General features: G+C 38.1%; 3 protein-coding genes across 5 annotated transcripts in view; 1 reads left to right on the forward strand and 2 right to left on the reverse strand.

Annotated features, from left to right (window-relative positions):
* LOC111335587 (uncharacterized) overlaps positions 1-4,388 on the forward strand; it is a 4,956-nt gene extending 568 nt beyond the window's left edge. Inside the window, exons 1-7 of the mRNA XM_022941532.2 lie at positions 1-1,245; positions 1,706-1,918; positions 2,086-2,142; positions 2,394-2,435; positions 2,644-2,736; positions 3,183-3,470; positions 3,876-4,388. The exon at positions 1-1,245 is cut by the window's left edge and continues 568 nt beyond it. Of these exons, the coding sequence (XP_022797267.2) occupies positions 1,159-1,245; positions 1,706-1,918; positions 2,086-2,142; positions 2,394-2,435; positions 2,644-2,736; positions 3,183-3,470; positions 3,876-4,130 (1,035 nt within the window). The 5' untranslated portion in view covers positions 1-1,158 and the 3' untranslated portion in view covers positions 4,131-4,388. The remainder of the gene's footprint in view (positions 1,246-1,705; positions 1,919-2,085; positions 2,143-2,393; positions 2,436-2,643; positions 2,737-3,182; positions 3,471-3,875) is intronic.
* On the reverse strand, positions 3,630-7,349 carry LOC111335586 (trace amine-associated receptor 13c-like). Of its 3 annotated transcripts, none has more exons than XM_088730889.1 (3): positions 7,239-7,349; positions 5,586-6,301; positions 3,630-4,784 (listed from the first exon to the last, which is right to left on the reverse strand). In XM_088730889.1, exons 1-3 carry the CDS (start codon positions 7,254-7,256, stop codon positions 4,529-4,531), a joined length of 990 nt encoding a protein of 329 aa, XP_088587015.1. In that variant the 5' UTR covers positions 7,257-7,349; the 3' UTR covers positions 3,630-4,528. The 3 variants fall into 3 exon arrangements, with proteins under 3 accessions (XP_088587015.1, XP_088587016.1, XP_022797266.1); XM_088730890.1 differs by having other exon boundaries at positions 7,204-7,344; XM_022941531.2 differs by lacking the exon at positions 7,239-7,349 and having other exon boundaries at positions 5,586-7,115.
* Positions 7,350-10,851: 3,502 nt separating this feature from the next.
* On the reverse strand, positions 10,852-13,677 carry LOC111335597 (trace amine-associated receptor 13c-like). Its single transcript, XM_022941549.2, has 2 exons — positions 12,480-13,677; positions 10,852-11,429 (listed from the first exon to the last, which is right to left on the reverse strand). The coding sequence occupies exons 1-2, from the start codon at positions 13,328-13,330 to the stop codon at positions 11,297-11,299; spliced, it is 984 nt and encodes a 327-aa protein (XP_022797284.2). The 5' UTR covers positions 13,331-13,677; the 3' UTR covers positions 10,852-11,296.
* Positions 13,678-14,531: the final 854 nt, after the last annotated feature.

Consider the following 14,531-nt stretch of genomic DNA (forward strand, 5'->3'; position numbering starts at 1 on the left):
TCCTGATAAACAGAATAAATTTTGATCACTGTGTATGTGGCTAATCAAAACCGTAATTATCTAGGAGGAAAACGCAACAAATTAGATGTCACCTTAGTGATGCCTGATCAAAGAATCGGCCACAGGTTTAATGAAAAGAACGCAACCACATCTTTTTTCTTGCCCGACCTATTAATGTTGTCAAGCCCTCGCTATCGAGAGCAGATTTAATTGTCACTATCATACATGGCGACAATAGTGAACTTGAAGTTGTCGAACGTAAACGTTAAAACCTGACGAGTTTACTGATCCATAATAGAGCCTGGAAGAACCAGTACAACTGGTCGAGATTAACAAAGCTTTGCAAACCCCCTGCTACCACCCTGCCATCCTCGAAAAAATCCTATCATGGATATTTTTAAGGAAATCAGCCTCACCATGTTTTTGGGCCCAGAAAACAGAAATTCGTCTGATTACATACAAGGTAGGATTCACCATTTCGACTCAAATTCAAGCAGAACCTCGGATGATTTTCGACGGATCCGATGCAAACCTTTTTTTTTAAGATAAATTTTTGATGTTTTATTCTACGAGAAGATGGAACGGATTATTTATCATTTTAATTGTGTCACTCCGGCTAGACTTCAATATGTCTCTTCTTTGGTAATATTTTCAACCAAATCTAATTGGTGAGAATTTTTGGTTTTGGAATAGTCACGTATTCTTCCTCCCTCAAGTGCAGGAGAAAATTAATACACAATTTCTCGACTTCGATGATACGAAAACCCCGCATATTATAAGCATAAAAATTAAATAATACAAACTGACGTAAATTTGAGTTACTGTAATAAAACAGTTGATGTGTTCCGTTTTTCATGACCGGATGACAAGATGTTGCTTGAGATAACTTTAACAATATAAACATAAGATGTCCACGACATGGATCGAAATAAGATGCACCATTTAAGGTTATCTTCCGTTGAATAAGTGCTGCTTACATGACTTCAATTGAGGTCTGATTAAAAATCGTTTCAGTTTGGCACCTTTGGGAAAAAATTGTGTAAACACAAGGTGACATCAAAAGACTCGGGTATCAAAACTTCCACCATAATAACCATTTTTCAAGTTCTTAAAGAAACAAAATTGCATCTTTTATTTCTACATAAGTATAGTTTAAAGATGGTGTCTACACCTTATGCATCGTTTAAGGTTCTTCTGGTAGTTTTTTATAGCTCTTCTTTATTCACACCCTCAAAGTCTAACCAGGTAAGGGAATTTTATTTTACCAAGAGTTTTGTTCGAAGTGGGAGTAATATTGATTCGCTCGGAACGGAAAACAGAAATTTACTTTGCATATTTTTAAAATATTCAGAAATATACCAAATTCAGGAGTTTCTTCGTACATACGCCGCGTTAAGCAGGCATGGTCTTCTCTGTTTTTCCTCCCTAAATTTTCGAGAATAGCAACAACCAGAAGAAACAAATACCAAATCGCCAATGATTTTGTATCGAATTTTTATGTAAAAGTGACGATTCTACAGGATTTTTAAGATTTTCTTTACTTTCTTTTTTATATTAGATAGAAAGAGTGTCAGTCTCGGATCTTCCTCAGTCTAACGTATCAAAAATACGCAATGTTTAATCATAAAATGAAAATTTTTGGATGTTTCAACAACCTGAGAGAAAACGACCAGTTTTGAGATGTGTTCTTGTTTGTTCCTATAAGTCTCTCGATAGCGTTTCTGAACCACCCCCAACATTGCCTCCGTTTCCATGCAACTGCAAGGACGGCATATCAGGAAGAGATGGTAAGGACGGTAGGGACGGCTTGACCATTGTGGGTCCACCTGGATCCCCAGGAAATAATGGATTGAATGGAACGGACGGGAAGAATGGTAGAGACGGTAAGGATGGAAGGGATGGGAGAGACGGAGAAAAGGTGAGTAGGATGCGATTCACTTAAGTTGGTTTCCGTTACATTGTGCTATGATGTGCAATTTTCTTTTTAAAGCATGTCTCATACGGGTTAATAATTGTATTTTTACACTAATCTTCATTGTCATCTTTATTGTCAATATTGCTTATTCTTATTCATAACCTTTCCAGGGGGACCCAGGTTCTCCGGGTGAAAGAGGACCTCCAGGAGTATGTGATATAGTGGAGGTGAGTAATGCCAAATTACCCTATCAGCTAATCAAAATGACTTATTCACTATTTTATGCCAGATCGACTTAAGGAGAAAATCATTAAAGTATACTGGGAGGAAAATAATGTCCAACTTCTCTTCTAAAACTTAATTTCGTGATAATTGTGTAGTACCAACCGGGTAGGTAAGGCGAGTAGCCTTGCTTTCATCGGTGAGATAAATTACTCAAAAACAAACGAAACTAACAAAGGCAGTTTTGTCTTTACAGTTAAACTTCATAAAAGCTCAAATTCGTGATCTGGAACAGAAGGTAAGTTTCCTTTCTGCGTTTGTGGTTGCACATGAAAAAACATCAATTTCACTGATTCGAATCGAGAAACCCAGTATCCTTTCAAATGCATGACAATATTAGTTAGTCGTCTTAACTCCCCCACCCCTTCCGTTCCACATTCCTCCAAGAAATAGAGATTACCATATTTATTTGTTTTAGATTATGTCTTACGTTTGAATTTTTATAGCTTGAGAGAGTTAATGAAACCTCAGAGACGAGACTCAATATTTTGAACGACAAAATTGATGCAAAAACAGCTGAGCTCCTGGCAATTATCCAGGTTAGTCCTCCACATCTCACAGAACATACAACTTGGTTTGGATATGACAGGGTTTGGTTTTGGATGACAATTTGTTTAAATTCGTCGCCACGACTCACACAAGATCCCCTTGAAAAAAAAAAACTAAAAGAGGTAGTTCCTTACTGGTTTAAGATAGGATGTACACGGAAATTTCCAATGTCACTTATGAAGTAGGCAGGTATTAGGAACTATTATTCAAATACATCATGTGCCCCTGTTTTGGTAAAGAGGTATATGTAAAACATAATTTGATATTTGGCAGGAATAGCTGGATTTATAAGCCATTATTATAACTGAAACTATTATAGCAATGAAGACTCATTTCTGTGAGGCCTAACAAGGAGGACTGTCTCTCCTTACTCCCTCTTTTAGAGAAGTAAAACGCTTAAAATCCGTTTTACAGGTGAGGTTGTTTTTTCCTGCAGATTGTCAATGAAACGATCATTCCGGGGCCCCAGGGACCAAAAGGGCCTCCTGGAGAGAAAGGGCTTAAGGGTGACAAAGGGGAACCCGGACAGACAGGGCTACAAGGACCACAAGGGGAAGAAGGAAAGATAGGACCAAAAGGAGATAAAGGCGCTCCCGGTTTACTAGGACCCAAAGGAGACAAAGGCGATAGTGTCACATTGGAGGGCTGCACCCACGAAGTGAAAAGTTCTGCTTTACGTTTTGAAAATGGCCCCAAACAGGTTAAACTACAGGGACCTTCGCAGGTAAGCTGGTAGAGGTGTCTTTCATAATTACGGCCAATTATAGCTACGTAGGTTAAGTAAGGAGTTCTCCATAATCAACCAGGCGAAAAAAACTTGTATGCAGTCACACAAAAAGCAATTAACGAGGCGAGTTTCAAGAATGAAAGAAAGCAGCTTGGGAGAAGTATTTTTAAGTTATGTAATATTCGGCCAGGGATACACATCTTTCGTTTTGGTTTGCCAAGTTTGATGCACTAAAGAAAATAGATCTATTTTTGATGAGCAATAATAATGCAAAAAATGTCATATATTGCTGTCAATGTAAGTTCGCTCCCAGTTAAAGGAATCGCGAGGCACTAATAATAGGGTTAAGTAAGTTCACTTATCATTTACCCCTAATCTCAATTTTTTTTTTCTGTCTTTAAGGGTTATGTTTTAGTGGGAGTGACATGCGCAGCCGATATAGGAGGGATAGCTCATCTTTTTTATCAAAATGCCGACAAATCCTACTCGTGTCACTGCACTTTTCCATCCACCTGTAGAAAGTCAAATTCTGGACGGGACAGCAGACGTGAAAAGCGAAGTGTGCCTCATAAAAACGATAAGGATCGGACAAAGGGTAAGCCACAGCATGGACCGAAAGAGTGTTACCTCCATTACTGGGAATGCCCTTCTCTTTGAGACGTTGAGACGATATATTTCGGTTTCTGAGAATTGAAATAAATCGTTTTAAGTGAAACATACTCAATTAAAGCTTATAAGTTTCCCAATCGTCTTCTTGGAGAGACATGTTGGAAGCCTTCTTGCAGATCTCGTCGCAAATGATAGCCAAGCTGTTATAATTTTCTAATCGCTGCATAGTTTGCTCTGTGTTCTTTTAAGATGTAGTGGAGCCGATTGAGAAAGAGGTTAACACTTGAATAAAGCATTCGCAAACCACCTGCTTCACTGCTTGGTTGCTAGCAACACTTACGCATATATCGATTTAAGGCAAGGGTTTTCTCTTAAAAAGTGAAGCTAAAACATCAAGACATACTCAATGGTTGTACAATACTCATCGCAAAGGCAATTTCTTTAGTTCAGACCCGGCTCTGTGTGGTATTATCAACGCTTTTGGAGCCCACATTTCCACAATTTGGTTTTTGTTTTTCTAAATTCGTCGAACGGGAGCATCGATAGTTCAAAAAGTCTTTATAGCTTTCATCTCTTAAACTTGACTGTTGTGCTCTCGTGTCTTGCGAGCCATTTTCCCTCCGCCGTACTGATACGGATGTCATATATGGTTGTGAGGTGCCAAAAGGATCCTTGAGCAACAGCAAAAAAGCCTTGCGAAACCTGTTAGACGTTAAAAAGAACGTACTCATTGGTTAAGTGATACAAAATTGAACAGTCCTTGAGAAGATTGAAAAAGATTGAGCACGTGGGGAGAGCTACTATGAAACCGAACAAATATTCATACATTTGACAGAAGATGCAAGTTGATTTATGATAATGCTGTATGAAAGCTTCTAGACATCTCAGCGTGCTATGTACTAATTTACAAGTGTTTTGTTACGAATGCAGCATTATGATTGGTTGCTTTATATGGTTTAGACATCTTAGTGTACTAAGTACCAATTTACAGGTGTTTTACTACAAATGCAGCAGAGCGATTGGTTGCGTTACTCGCCACCTATTCCGTGATAGATTGTAGAAGCAAGTACGTGATTTATGGGTCTCACTATTGGATAAAAATAAGGATCTGTCTTGAGAAGTAATGTTAATCTTGTTACGTTTTGTACGATTGGTATTTTTAGACCAAAGCAATAATACTATTCGCTCTTGACTTTCATGCGTTTCAAATAATTTGCACTTCGCCCTCATCAACAATCACGCGATAGAAATCTCAGCCCACTTTTTTATTGTGACATCACTTGTTACGTCACATAAGATCATTTCTCGTTTAGAAATACATCCGGAGTGTGAATGAAACATAAGGGACGTAGGAGTTGAAAGGTATAAGCAAGAATTTCCATTACAAAAGAACAATTAAGAACATTTGTATTCAAAATCTCTTCTCTTTCTCGTTGTAAAATGAAATTCATTCACTAGACAAAACCACTGTGGTCGGATACCTAAAATATTAAGCGAACTTACCTCCGAGTCCTTAGCGAGTATATGATCGGGTTTACCATGCTGTTCAAATCCATGAGAAAATACGCAAGGAAATTAAGCCAAGTTCCGTGTTTTTTTGCGACGCTGTGTAGCGACATTGGCAAAATGCCAAGAATGAGGAAGGCAATCACAGTCAAGAAAATTGTCTTGGCCGTCTTAACGTCGCTTCTAACTTGCTTCAAATGTGGATAGAATATCGACAGCCTCCGTCTATGGTTACTTACGGTGCGCCAAATCGTGACTCCTAAGATAAGCATGATCGAGAAGGGAACCAGATAACCAGGCATAATAAAATATCTTCCAAAGTTTTTGAAGTAGTATATCCTGTACTCGAGCACAGGTACATCTCCGATATCAAAGTCAAGCCCCAGTATAAACATACCATAAGTGTAAGCAGCCGCCAGAAACCATACAAAAAGTACTGCTATCTTTGCCTTGTTTAACGTCTTCCATGAATGGTAGCGAAAGCCGAGCACAATGGCCCCAAATCGGTCCAACGTAAGCACAGTGAGATTAACCACTGTCAGGTACATGAACAGCACATACCATGTCACTATGAACCACGAAAGTGCACGACCCTTGAGGAAATGCAACTTGCAAATGTACCACATGATAAAGAGAGGCATGTTGGTGAGTCCATTGAGGATGTCTATGATGGCCAGATTGACGATCAGAATGTTTGGCACTGTGCGTAGCGTCTTGAACCGAATAAATAAAATACAAGTTATGCCATTTCCAATAATGCTTCCAATCATAGCCGTGGCAATCATTAAAGTGCGCGATATTAAGTTCGAACATTGACAAAACGTGACTTCGATTGTCTCGTTCATCTTTTTGTCGGCTCACTTAACGATCTTCAGCCTTTGTCAATTTCGAGCTGGCGCTAGGTAGAAGTTAATCAATTTTCCTTTTGGTTCGCGTTCTTCCCAGTTAAATTTTAAAGCACGAACCTACTTATGTACGATTTATCTTACAAACGTCTTCTACGGCTTCGTAGGTCGAGTGTAAAAACCACAGCCTTTAATTAACTACAGGCTCCGGCTTAAACTGAATGCGTAAGAGTTACGCCTTGCCGTTAATCTTTCGTTTAACACAATCATCATTGGACGAATCAGAATACCCGGAGACTGCATGCACGAGATCATTCTATTCTTTTTAAGTGGCAAGTTTACAATTCATATATGATAATCTAAGCCGATTCATCACCAGCGACAGACAATTGTCTTATCATGTGAGAATCTAATATCGCGGTTATCAGTTATACTTTTTTTCTTGTTATATCAGTGTCTAATATCTCATTGCTATTGTTGCTTGGAAAGCAAAACAAACAACAATATACATTTAGTCATTGAATTTTCTGTATCCATTAATTGCTTTCCAGTGGCATACGGCCTATGGCTTATTTAAGTAAAGTTGTTTTTACCGGATGTCGAAAGCCAGTAGAACTAAATGCTAAACGTAATTCGAAGTGACCGTCATTGTTTGAATTCATGAATATTTTTTATCTAAATGACCAAGTATTATTTTGTGATGAAGTTCCTGCCTGCTTGACTAATTTTGGGAAAAGTTCTTTAAAATTTAAGTCCAACTTAGTATTTACCAATTTTCAAGAGTTTACGGTGTGTAATGGCTTACCAAACCACTCTGCGCCATTCAGCAACAATGAAACAATGAAGTGGACGACGAAAAAAGATATTGATTGACTGGGTATTTAGTACTGTTCAGAAAGGCGGCGAGTATTTAAAAAATAAACTGTCAGGAAAGACGTCAAGTGAGCTTCTAGAGCGGCCAAAAGTGCTGACTGTTTTGACCGCATAGTTTTCGTTATATTGCCTCGCCATGCGGAGGATACCAGAAGTATTCTTATTTTAGAATACAAGTATCCGTGATTTTCATCTAAATTATCACTTCCATATTCGCCTGCCACTGGACTATTCTAGCCACCCCACGATGCGTGAAGAACCTCGCTTAAAAATTAAAGAAAAGAATTATGAATCATGAGTTCCTCTCCTTAACCTCTTCGCCTCATATTTAATCTAGGTGACCGTTATCTTGAAGTTTTCCCTCTAAATAAAACACACGACCCAAGAGCCACTTAAAGTATTTTGCTAAATCACTCTAAATCAAAGTGTTTGCTTGTTAGGACTATTCCAAAAATAATGATAAAAGCATTATACACCATAAAGGTCACACTTAATATGGGGTGCACCTCTATGCCTGTGAAAAGATAAGACGTTTCAAGATCGATTAGATGTTTGTTCTTTGATCATCATTAGTATTTTACTAGTTTATTAATTGGCTGCTAATTTAAAAAACGTTCATTATGATCACGTACTTTACTGAAGTTAGGAAAATGTTTTTTTCAAAAGGATCATTATGGTTCCATATCGGAGAGTTATATTGAAAAAATCAGCTCTTTCAGCTGAACAAGTATGAGGGACGATTCAAGCGGATGTTGACTTTGAAAAATCCACAAGCGGTTTTCTCCGCGTGAGACTGCACGCACATGCAGGTCAACAAAATATTTGGAGCGCGACTAAAAAGGAAGAGGGCACAGTTCGCTTTGAGATAAATTCAGTTTTATAGCTTTTGCGCTCCCGGAAAAGGATATGCAAAACAAAACTTTAAAGTATCACAGAATTAAAAAGCGGAGCCTCTTCTTAGCTCTAATTAACATTTTTTATCTGTATCTGTCGCCGACAGTAGTTGTATTACAACAGTACCTTCGTAATTTTCAGCCAGTGAATAAAATAGCGCTTGAAAGCAGATGAAAATTTAAAACCCGCAAAAACTTAATTGTAAAAGCTAAATCACCAATAAATGTACAACGCAAAATCGCAACTCGCTTTTGACCAATCAAACGTAACTGTCCCTCATACAAGTATGGGCTTCCGTTTAATGAAGACTACATTTAATGTTTGATTGATTTATCATCACGGGTTTATTACGAATCAACTTAACGGCCTGCTCCCAGTTGGCTTGTTAGCTCAATTGGTAGAGCGCTGCACTAGTATCGCAGAGGTCAGTGGTTCGAATCCCGTACAGGCCTGATTTTTTTCAGGTCTGATTTTCGCTATTGTATAAATAGCACTATCTACTGCGAAGGATCGTGCATCATACGTATTTAATACCGCAGTTTAAAATATATGAACTTCATATATTCATTGTATCAGAGCAGAAAGAATTGTTCAGTTTGTTACAGTCTACATCAACTAGAGAAATTTCCTTAAAGTTTAGTGCGGATAGTGTTTTCATCTTTCGTGCAAATAGAATAAGAAGTTGCCACTTCTTAACGTCTGCAAGCTAAATGCGTAGGAGATTTTCATTCTGGGTTACACTGAACTACATGATGAGCTCCATTATCTGATAGTCAAGTACGCGATGCTGACTACATTTAATTTTGATTGATTGTGCGTCATCCTGGTTGAAGGAAATGGACCCGGAAAAAGGACAAAACACTTACATATTTTGAGTGAACCTGTTGAATAAAAGGTAAGTGTTTTGGTACTTTTTAATGGCATCTGGAATCACAAACCTTTTTACCTCCCTGAAGATATTGACTTTTAACTTCCCCCAGCAATATTAATGCTAAATCATCCTGCATACCATTGGTGAGTATGCTGTTTTGTTAAGGGTGCAACTAACTGAGCAAGGGTGAGGCACTTTCTGCGTCACTACGATTTCAAGCTATCTCATTTGAATAAAGCTACAGCAAGATGCATCAGATATATTGAACGGGTTATTTCTGAAGCTCTTCGACAAAACACTTCTCTGGAAAAGCGTGCTAGAAAATGATATACTCTGGCCACGATTGTACTGGGGGCCGATTGACGCCCAATACAGTGAAAAGAGATAATCTGGTGAATGCCTTCCATCAACAAGGGCCTGGTCTTATTCATTGTCAACGCGCGTCAATTCAAAAACAAATTTGTGTTACGCTATCAAATGTTGGGGGGAACTAGCTGCGGACTGCACCCCACTAATCAAGAGGCACTAAGGACCCTCGTTCTGTATTTTTCTACTTTCTTTCATTAATCAGTTCTCCAATACACAATTCTCCTTGCAACCGATTTTACTTCATGATGTGTAACTCTTGTTAATCTCATGCGCTTTCGCACTTTGATTCTCTTGAAAACTCCTCACTGACTTGTGCTGCTAAACACTTACTTCAACTACGGAGTTCTGTCTCTCCATTTCTGCACACTGTCTAAATTCCTTTCTACTTAGTAAGCTCTAAAGTACACTCTCATATTTTAAGTATTGATAAGCATGGCTGGGCATGCTAGCTTCCTGACCTTCGGGGGCAAATGAACAATATAATGTACTTAATGCCTCCGATCAACTGAATCTGCCTCTAACAGCAAAAGCGAAAACAAGGAACTTTCATGTGGGTCCAAAGCGAGTTCAGCGGACTAATTAACTAGGCACATCCACTTCAGTCGAAGACGGACAACAGTCACAATTCGGAAAAATCGTCACGAGAACTTAAACCCGGCTAAAATAACTTCGGATTTAGAATTCATATAGTAACTACACCCTAAATATAGACGAATGGCTAAATCATACTGAACTGACTAACTAAACTAAGTACTTCATAACATTTTCTTACAACTATTTGGTTAGAGAGATGATTATTTGAGTATGGTGGATTTTTTGTTTTCATTTTTCTTAGTCGGTTCCCACACATGACAACTGCGACATTGCTGACCCTACCGCTCGCCAGTTTGTCTTTTCCTCGCGTATGTGCCTTATCGTTATGTGTTCTCATCTTCGATCAGTTCTCTGCAGTGTAATGGAAGATAATCTCCTGGAAGCGCAGTCTTATGTTGGAATCCTGGTGGGCTGGACTTACATACTTATTTTGTCTCACGTTCGTTACCACTGAAAAATGTTTCATTATTTGGTATTTTAGTTGTGCAGCAGAGGACAAAAGATCGATCTAGGAAATCTTGGGCCATGTAGGAATAACGAAAGAATACTCATTGATACATACAAAAATTTCGTCTTTTTCACACTATTTTAATTTTGCTTTAAAAAGGCTTTATTCTTAACTCATGGTACAAACAAGTGCGCCGGATATTTTAATTTTGTGCAGCATTTTTATGAAAATCAAAACTAAGTATTTTTCGTGTCGTAATACTGTTAAAAAACCGCGTTAATTAGCATTTGTAGAAAAGTGCGACGTACCCGGTTGAGCACAAATTTCAGTACAACGTACAATGCAATTAATGTTTGATTTGAGAGAATGTACCTTTGGTGTTGTTTTTATTAATTAAGACAGGTCATGAAAATTTGCACAGGGCTGTCGATTTTCAAGCAAACTAGCCTTGACAGCTTTCTTTCCCTTTCCTTAAGAAAACAAAATGTCTCTGTTACGAAAACCGACCATCCGACAAATTTGTAGGCTTGCTTCATTTTGTTGACACTTTCCTCAGAAAATCTAATTCACTATCGCTTTTTTTTTTTGCTTATTTTGAGCTTGTTCGTATTTTGTGCCATAACAAATATTTGTTTCCAGTCAATTGAGATCGTAAAAACAGATGTCAGAACACAACCCGCACTACAAGTACTTCCAATTCCACTTGCACTTTCTTCTGTATATTTTCTGAACAAGTTTGACTTTGTCTTTCCATGCTAAATTTCATGTTCTTGATCTTCAACTGTTTTTGGTCTCTACAACAGCCCACTCCAATTTAACAAACGGCGTTCTGAACGGCGTTAAGTTCTTCGTTCTTGTATTGCAAATTCGTTCTTGAGGCCGACATCTGATCTGGCTGTGACTTGCCAAAAGGTTCTCTTAAGAATAACAAAAACGCTCTGCGAAACCTGTTGCAATGAAAAGCAGAGAAGAGTAGGTAAGCTGATTGGTTGTAACTAATTTGCGAAGGAAGGCAAGCAAAACAAAAACCCTGGTTTTGCGGAAAACTTAATCGCAATATGTAACACATATATAATCAAGTATACCTCATTTATGTAGAGAACTGCACGTTATTTCTCGAAATGCTAAACACCAGGGCAAAGAAAACAGATCATGACCTAATTCGCGAGCTGTTTGACGTCAAGACATTCGCTAAACATGAAATTTGCATGTTGAATAATGTAATAAATCATATTGGGATGAAATAAGTTGCGCAAATTTGGTATTAGATCAACAAAATAATTTCTACCTGTAAATGTTTGCAAGGAGAAGATACGTGTTAATCCCTTGTGGGTTTTAAAGGGTTAATTGAAAGCCGGCTAAGAAATATCTAAAAGCTTAATACCTATAGCTAGAATTGGTTTCTTTCATTGGTAAATTGTCAAAAACTAGGTGAGGCAAAATCATAATTGTCACGAAATGTTAATTTGACTGTAGAACCAAACTTTTCCTTACCTACCACTTTGAACTATATATGTAATTATGAATATTATCATCATATCAGGGAATGCTTCGATACATCCTAACAACCATAAGTGAAAATATTGAACAGAAAGTAGTAAATGCTGTTAGTTTGATATTGGGAACCCGATCGATAATAATAACTTTTTGTCCTTCCGTACACTGACTTCACCCCCACGATTTTAACCATCAAGTTTAAAACAAAATTGTGGAATTGCGTCGCAAAAAAATGTGAAAATTGAATTAGAAATGAAAAGGGATATCTTCACCCTCTCCTGGTCAAAGCTTACATTTAAGATAAAAGAAATGAAGATGATTTGTTATGAGCTTATTTATTATGGATAAATTATTATATTTCAATGATAAACGTATGAACAATGTAGCCTATATCAAGAAAGGCTTAATTCTTATTCTTTCAATTGTGCTTGATTTATCACGAACGAGTCTTACCAAAAAGAAAAACAAAAACCGAAAACAAAGCGAGCTGAAGCTCTCACCTTTGAGTATGTAGTCCATAGATTATTGGGTTCACCATGTTATTGAGGTGACTGAGAAAAAATGCAAAGAAGTGAGGCCATGTGCCGTGTATTTTGGAAAAGATGTGTAAGAACATGGGTGCAACGACCATACAAATGAACGCCGCAACAGTCAAACCGATTGTCTTAGCAGTCTTCACGTCACTTTTCACTTGCCTTGCCATAGGAAAAAACGGATACAAACGACGTTTATGTCGGCGCACTGCGCGCCAGATTAAGACTCCCAAGATTAGTATGATCGCGAAGGGCACAAAGTGACCGGTAATGATAAAGGACCTTGCAAAGCTCTTTAAGTACTGCTTCCTGTACTCCCAAACTGCAGCGCCACCGAGATCGATTTTGAGCCCTACTGGTACAAACAAGCCATATGTATATGCAGCGGCTAGAAGCCATATAAACAACACTGCTATTTTTGCCTTGCTGACCGTTTTCCAGGAGTGATAACGGATGCCGTAAACGATGGCTCCAAATCGGTCCATTGTCAGTGCGATGAGATTGAATATGCTTAGATAAACAAACAGCACATACCAGGTAATGATGAAAAAAGAGGTAGGCCTACCTTTGAGGTAAGACACTCCGCTGATGTACCACATTATAAACAGAGGCATGTTCGTCAAAGCGTTGAGGATGTCAACCACAGCCATGTTTGCAATCAGAATGTTAGGGACTGTTCGCAAGGTCTTGAACCGGACAAGTAACAGACAAATGATACTGTTTCCTACAAGGGAACCGACTATAACTAAGACAATCATGAAAATTTGTATGATTCCTTCCGTATCATGGGAAGTAAATGTCAGAGTTTCCATGCTCATTTCAGTTTGGTTTATATCTGGTCAATAATCAATTTATCTGCCTGGTCGATTTTCCTTGCTTTATAGGAGACATGATGAACAGCACGCTTTGCTTTCAGTCCCACATGAAATGTTGTGAACAATATCGCTACGGGTCTTCAATTTATGCCAGCTTCCAAAGGCTCAAGTGAGCCGCACCTACCGATTAGCTAAGTATTTGCGTAGGAGTCCACTACTATTCTTTGAGAATGATCTCAAATCCACGGAACTTGAATTAGTAAGGGTGGGTTAAACGAGCTTTATGGCGACACATTTCTTAAAATCAAATTAAAATTGTTTTCACTGACCATTCTAATAAAAGCCAAAAGTTAATTGGGATACATTGTCTGGAAAACGAAGCGTTCACCTCATTTCCGTCGTCATTTGTAATATCATTTTAAGGTGCACCGGCAGCTTTTCTTAATTTGAACCAGACTCGTTAGTTTAGCCGTATCCTGTTATAAATTTCGCACAAAGAAAGATGCTATTTCGATGAAGAAAAACAACTCCACGAAAAATTAACATCTAGACTTTCATATTTCGTTGTTGGATGTTCTTATCCTGCGCTACAGCGACCTCGTTTGCAAGCCAGACGACGTACGAAATTCATTTCACGATTCCATTTTTTTTTTAACAGAGTGGTCATTTTTTATGCTCTTAACCCCTTAGACCAACTAGTCTCTTATGACCCTTAACAATATCACTTCTCAGTCGAACATCAAGGTTACGACGATAAAGAAAATGATCACAAACTAAAAAGCTTTTGATTGTTCAACAACTTCGCCTCGTCACTACCAAAGGAAGTGTCTAGACAGCAGTATGGAGAATATTAGTGAATAAAGGCTGATAGTTTCTAAAATAAACTGTTTTGGGCTGCGTCAGTGGGGTTCACGAAATAATTTGGATATATCAACAAAGTTGAAATGGTAAATTGGCCACCGTAATGATTACAAAAGCTGACGTTTCGAGCGTTAGCCCATCGTCGGAGCGAATAGAGGAATTGTTGGTTATGTGTGCTTTTAAAGGCAGAAAATGGAGCTACGTGATTGGTGGGAACATGGCAACGAGAAAAACACGAATGAATTACGGTGGCCAATTTAACATTTCAACTTAGTTGATATATCCAAATTATATATGGAGTTTATTAAAATGTTTAAAATAAATGCCAGCGATAATGATTTAG

This window comes from Stylophora pistillata, chromosome 8 (genome assembly GCF_964205215.1).
Source record: "Stylophora pistillata chromosome 8, jaStyPist1.2, whole genome shotgun sequence".
Taxonomy (NCBI): Eukaryota; Metazoa; Cnidaria; class Anthozoa; order Scleractinia; family Pocilloporidae; genus Stylophora; species Stylophora pistillata.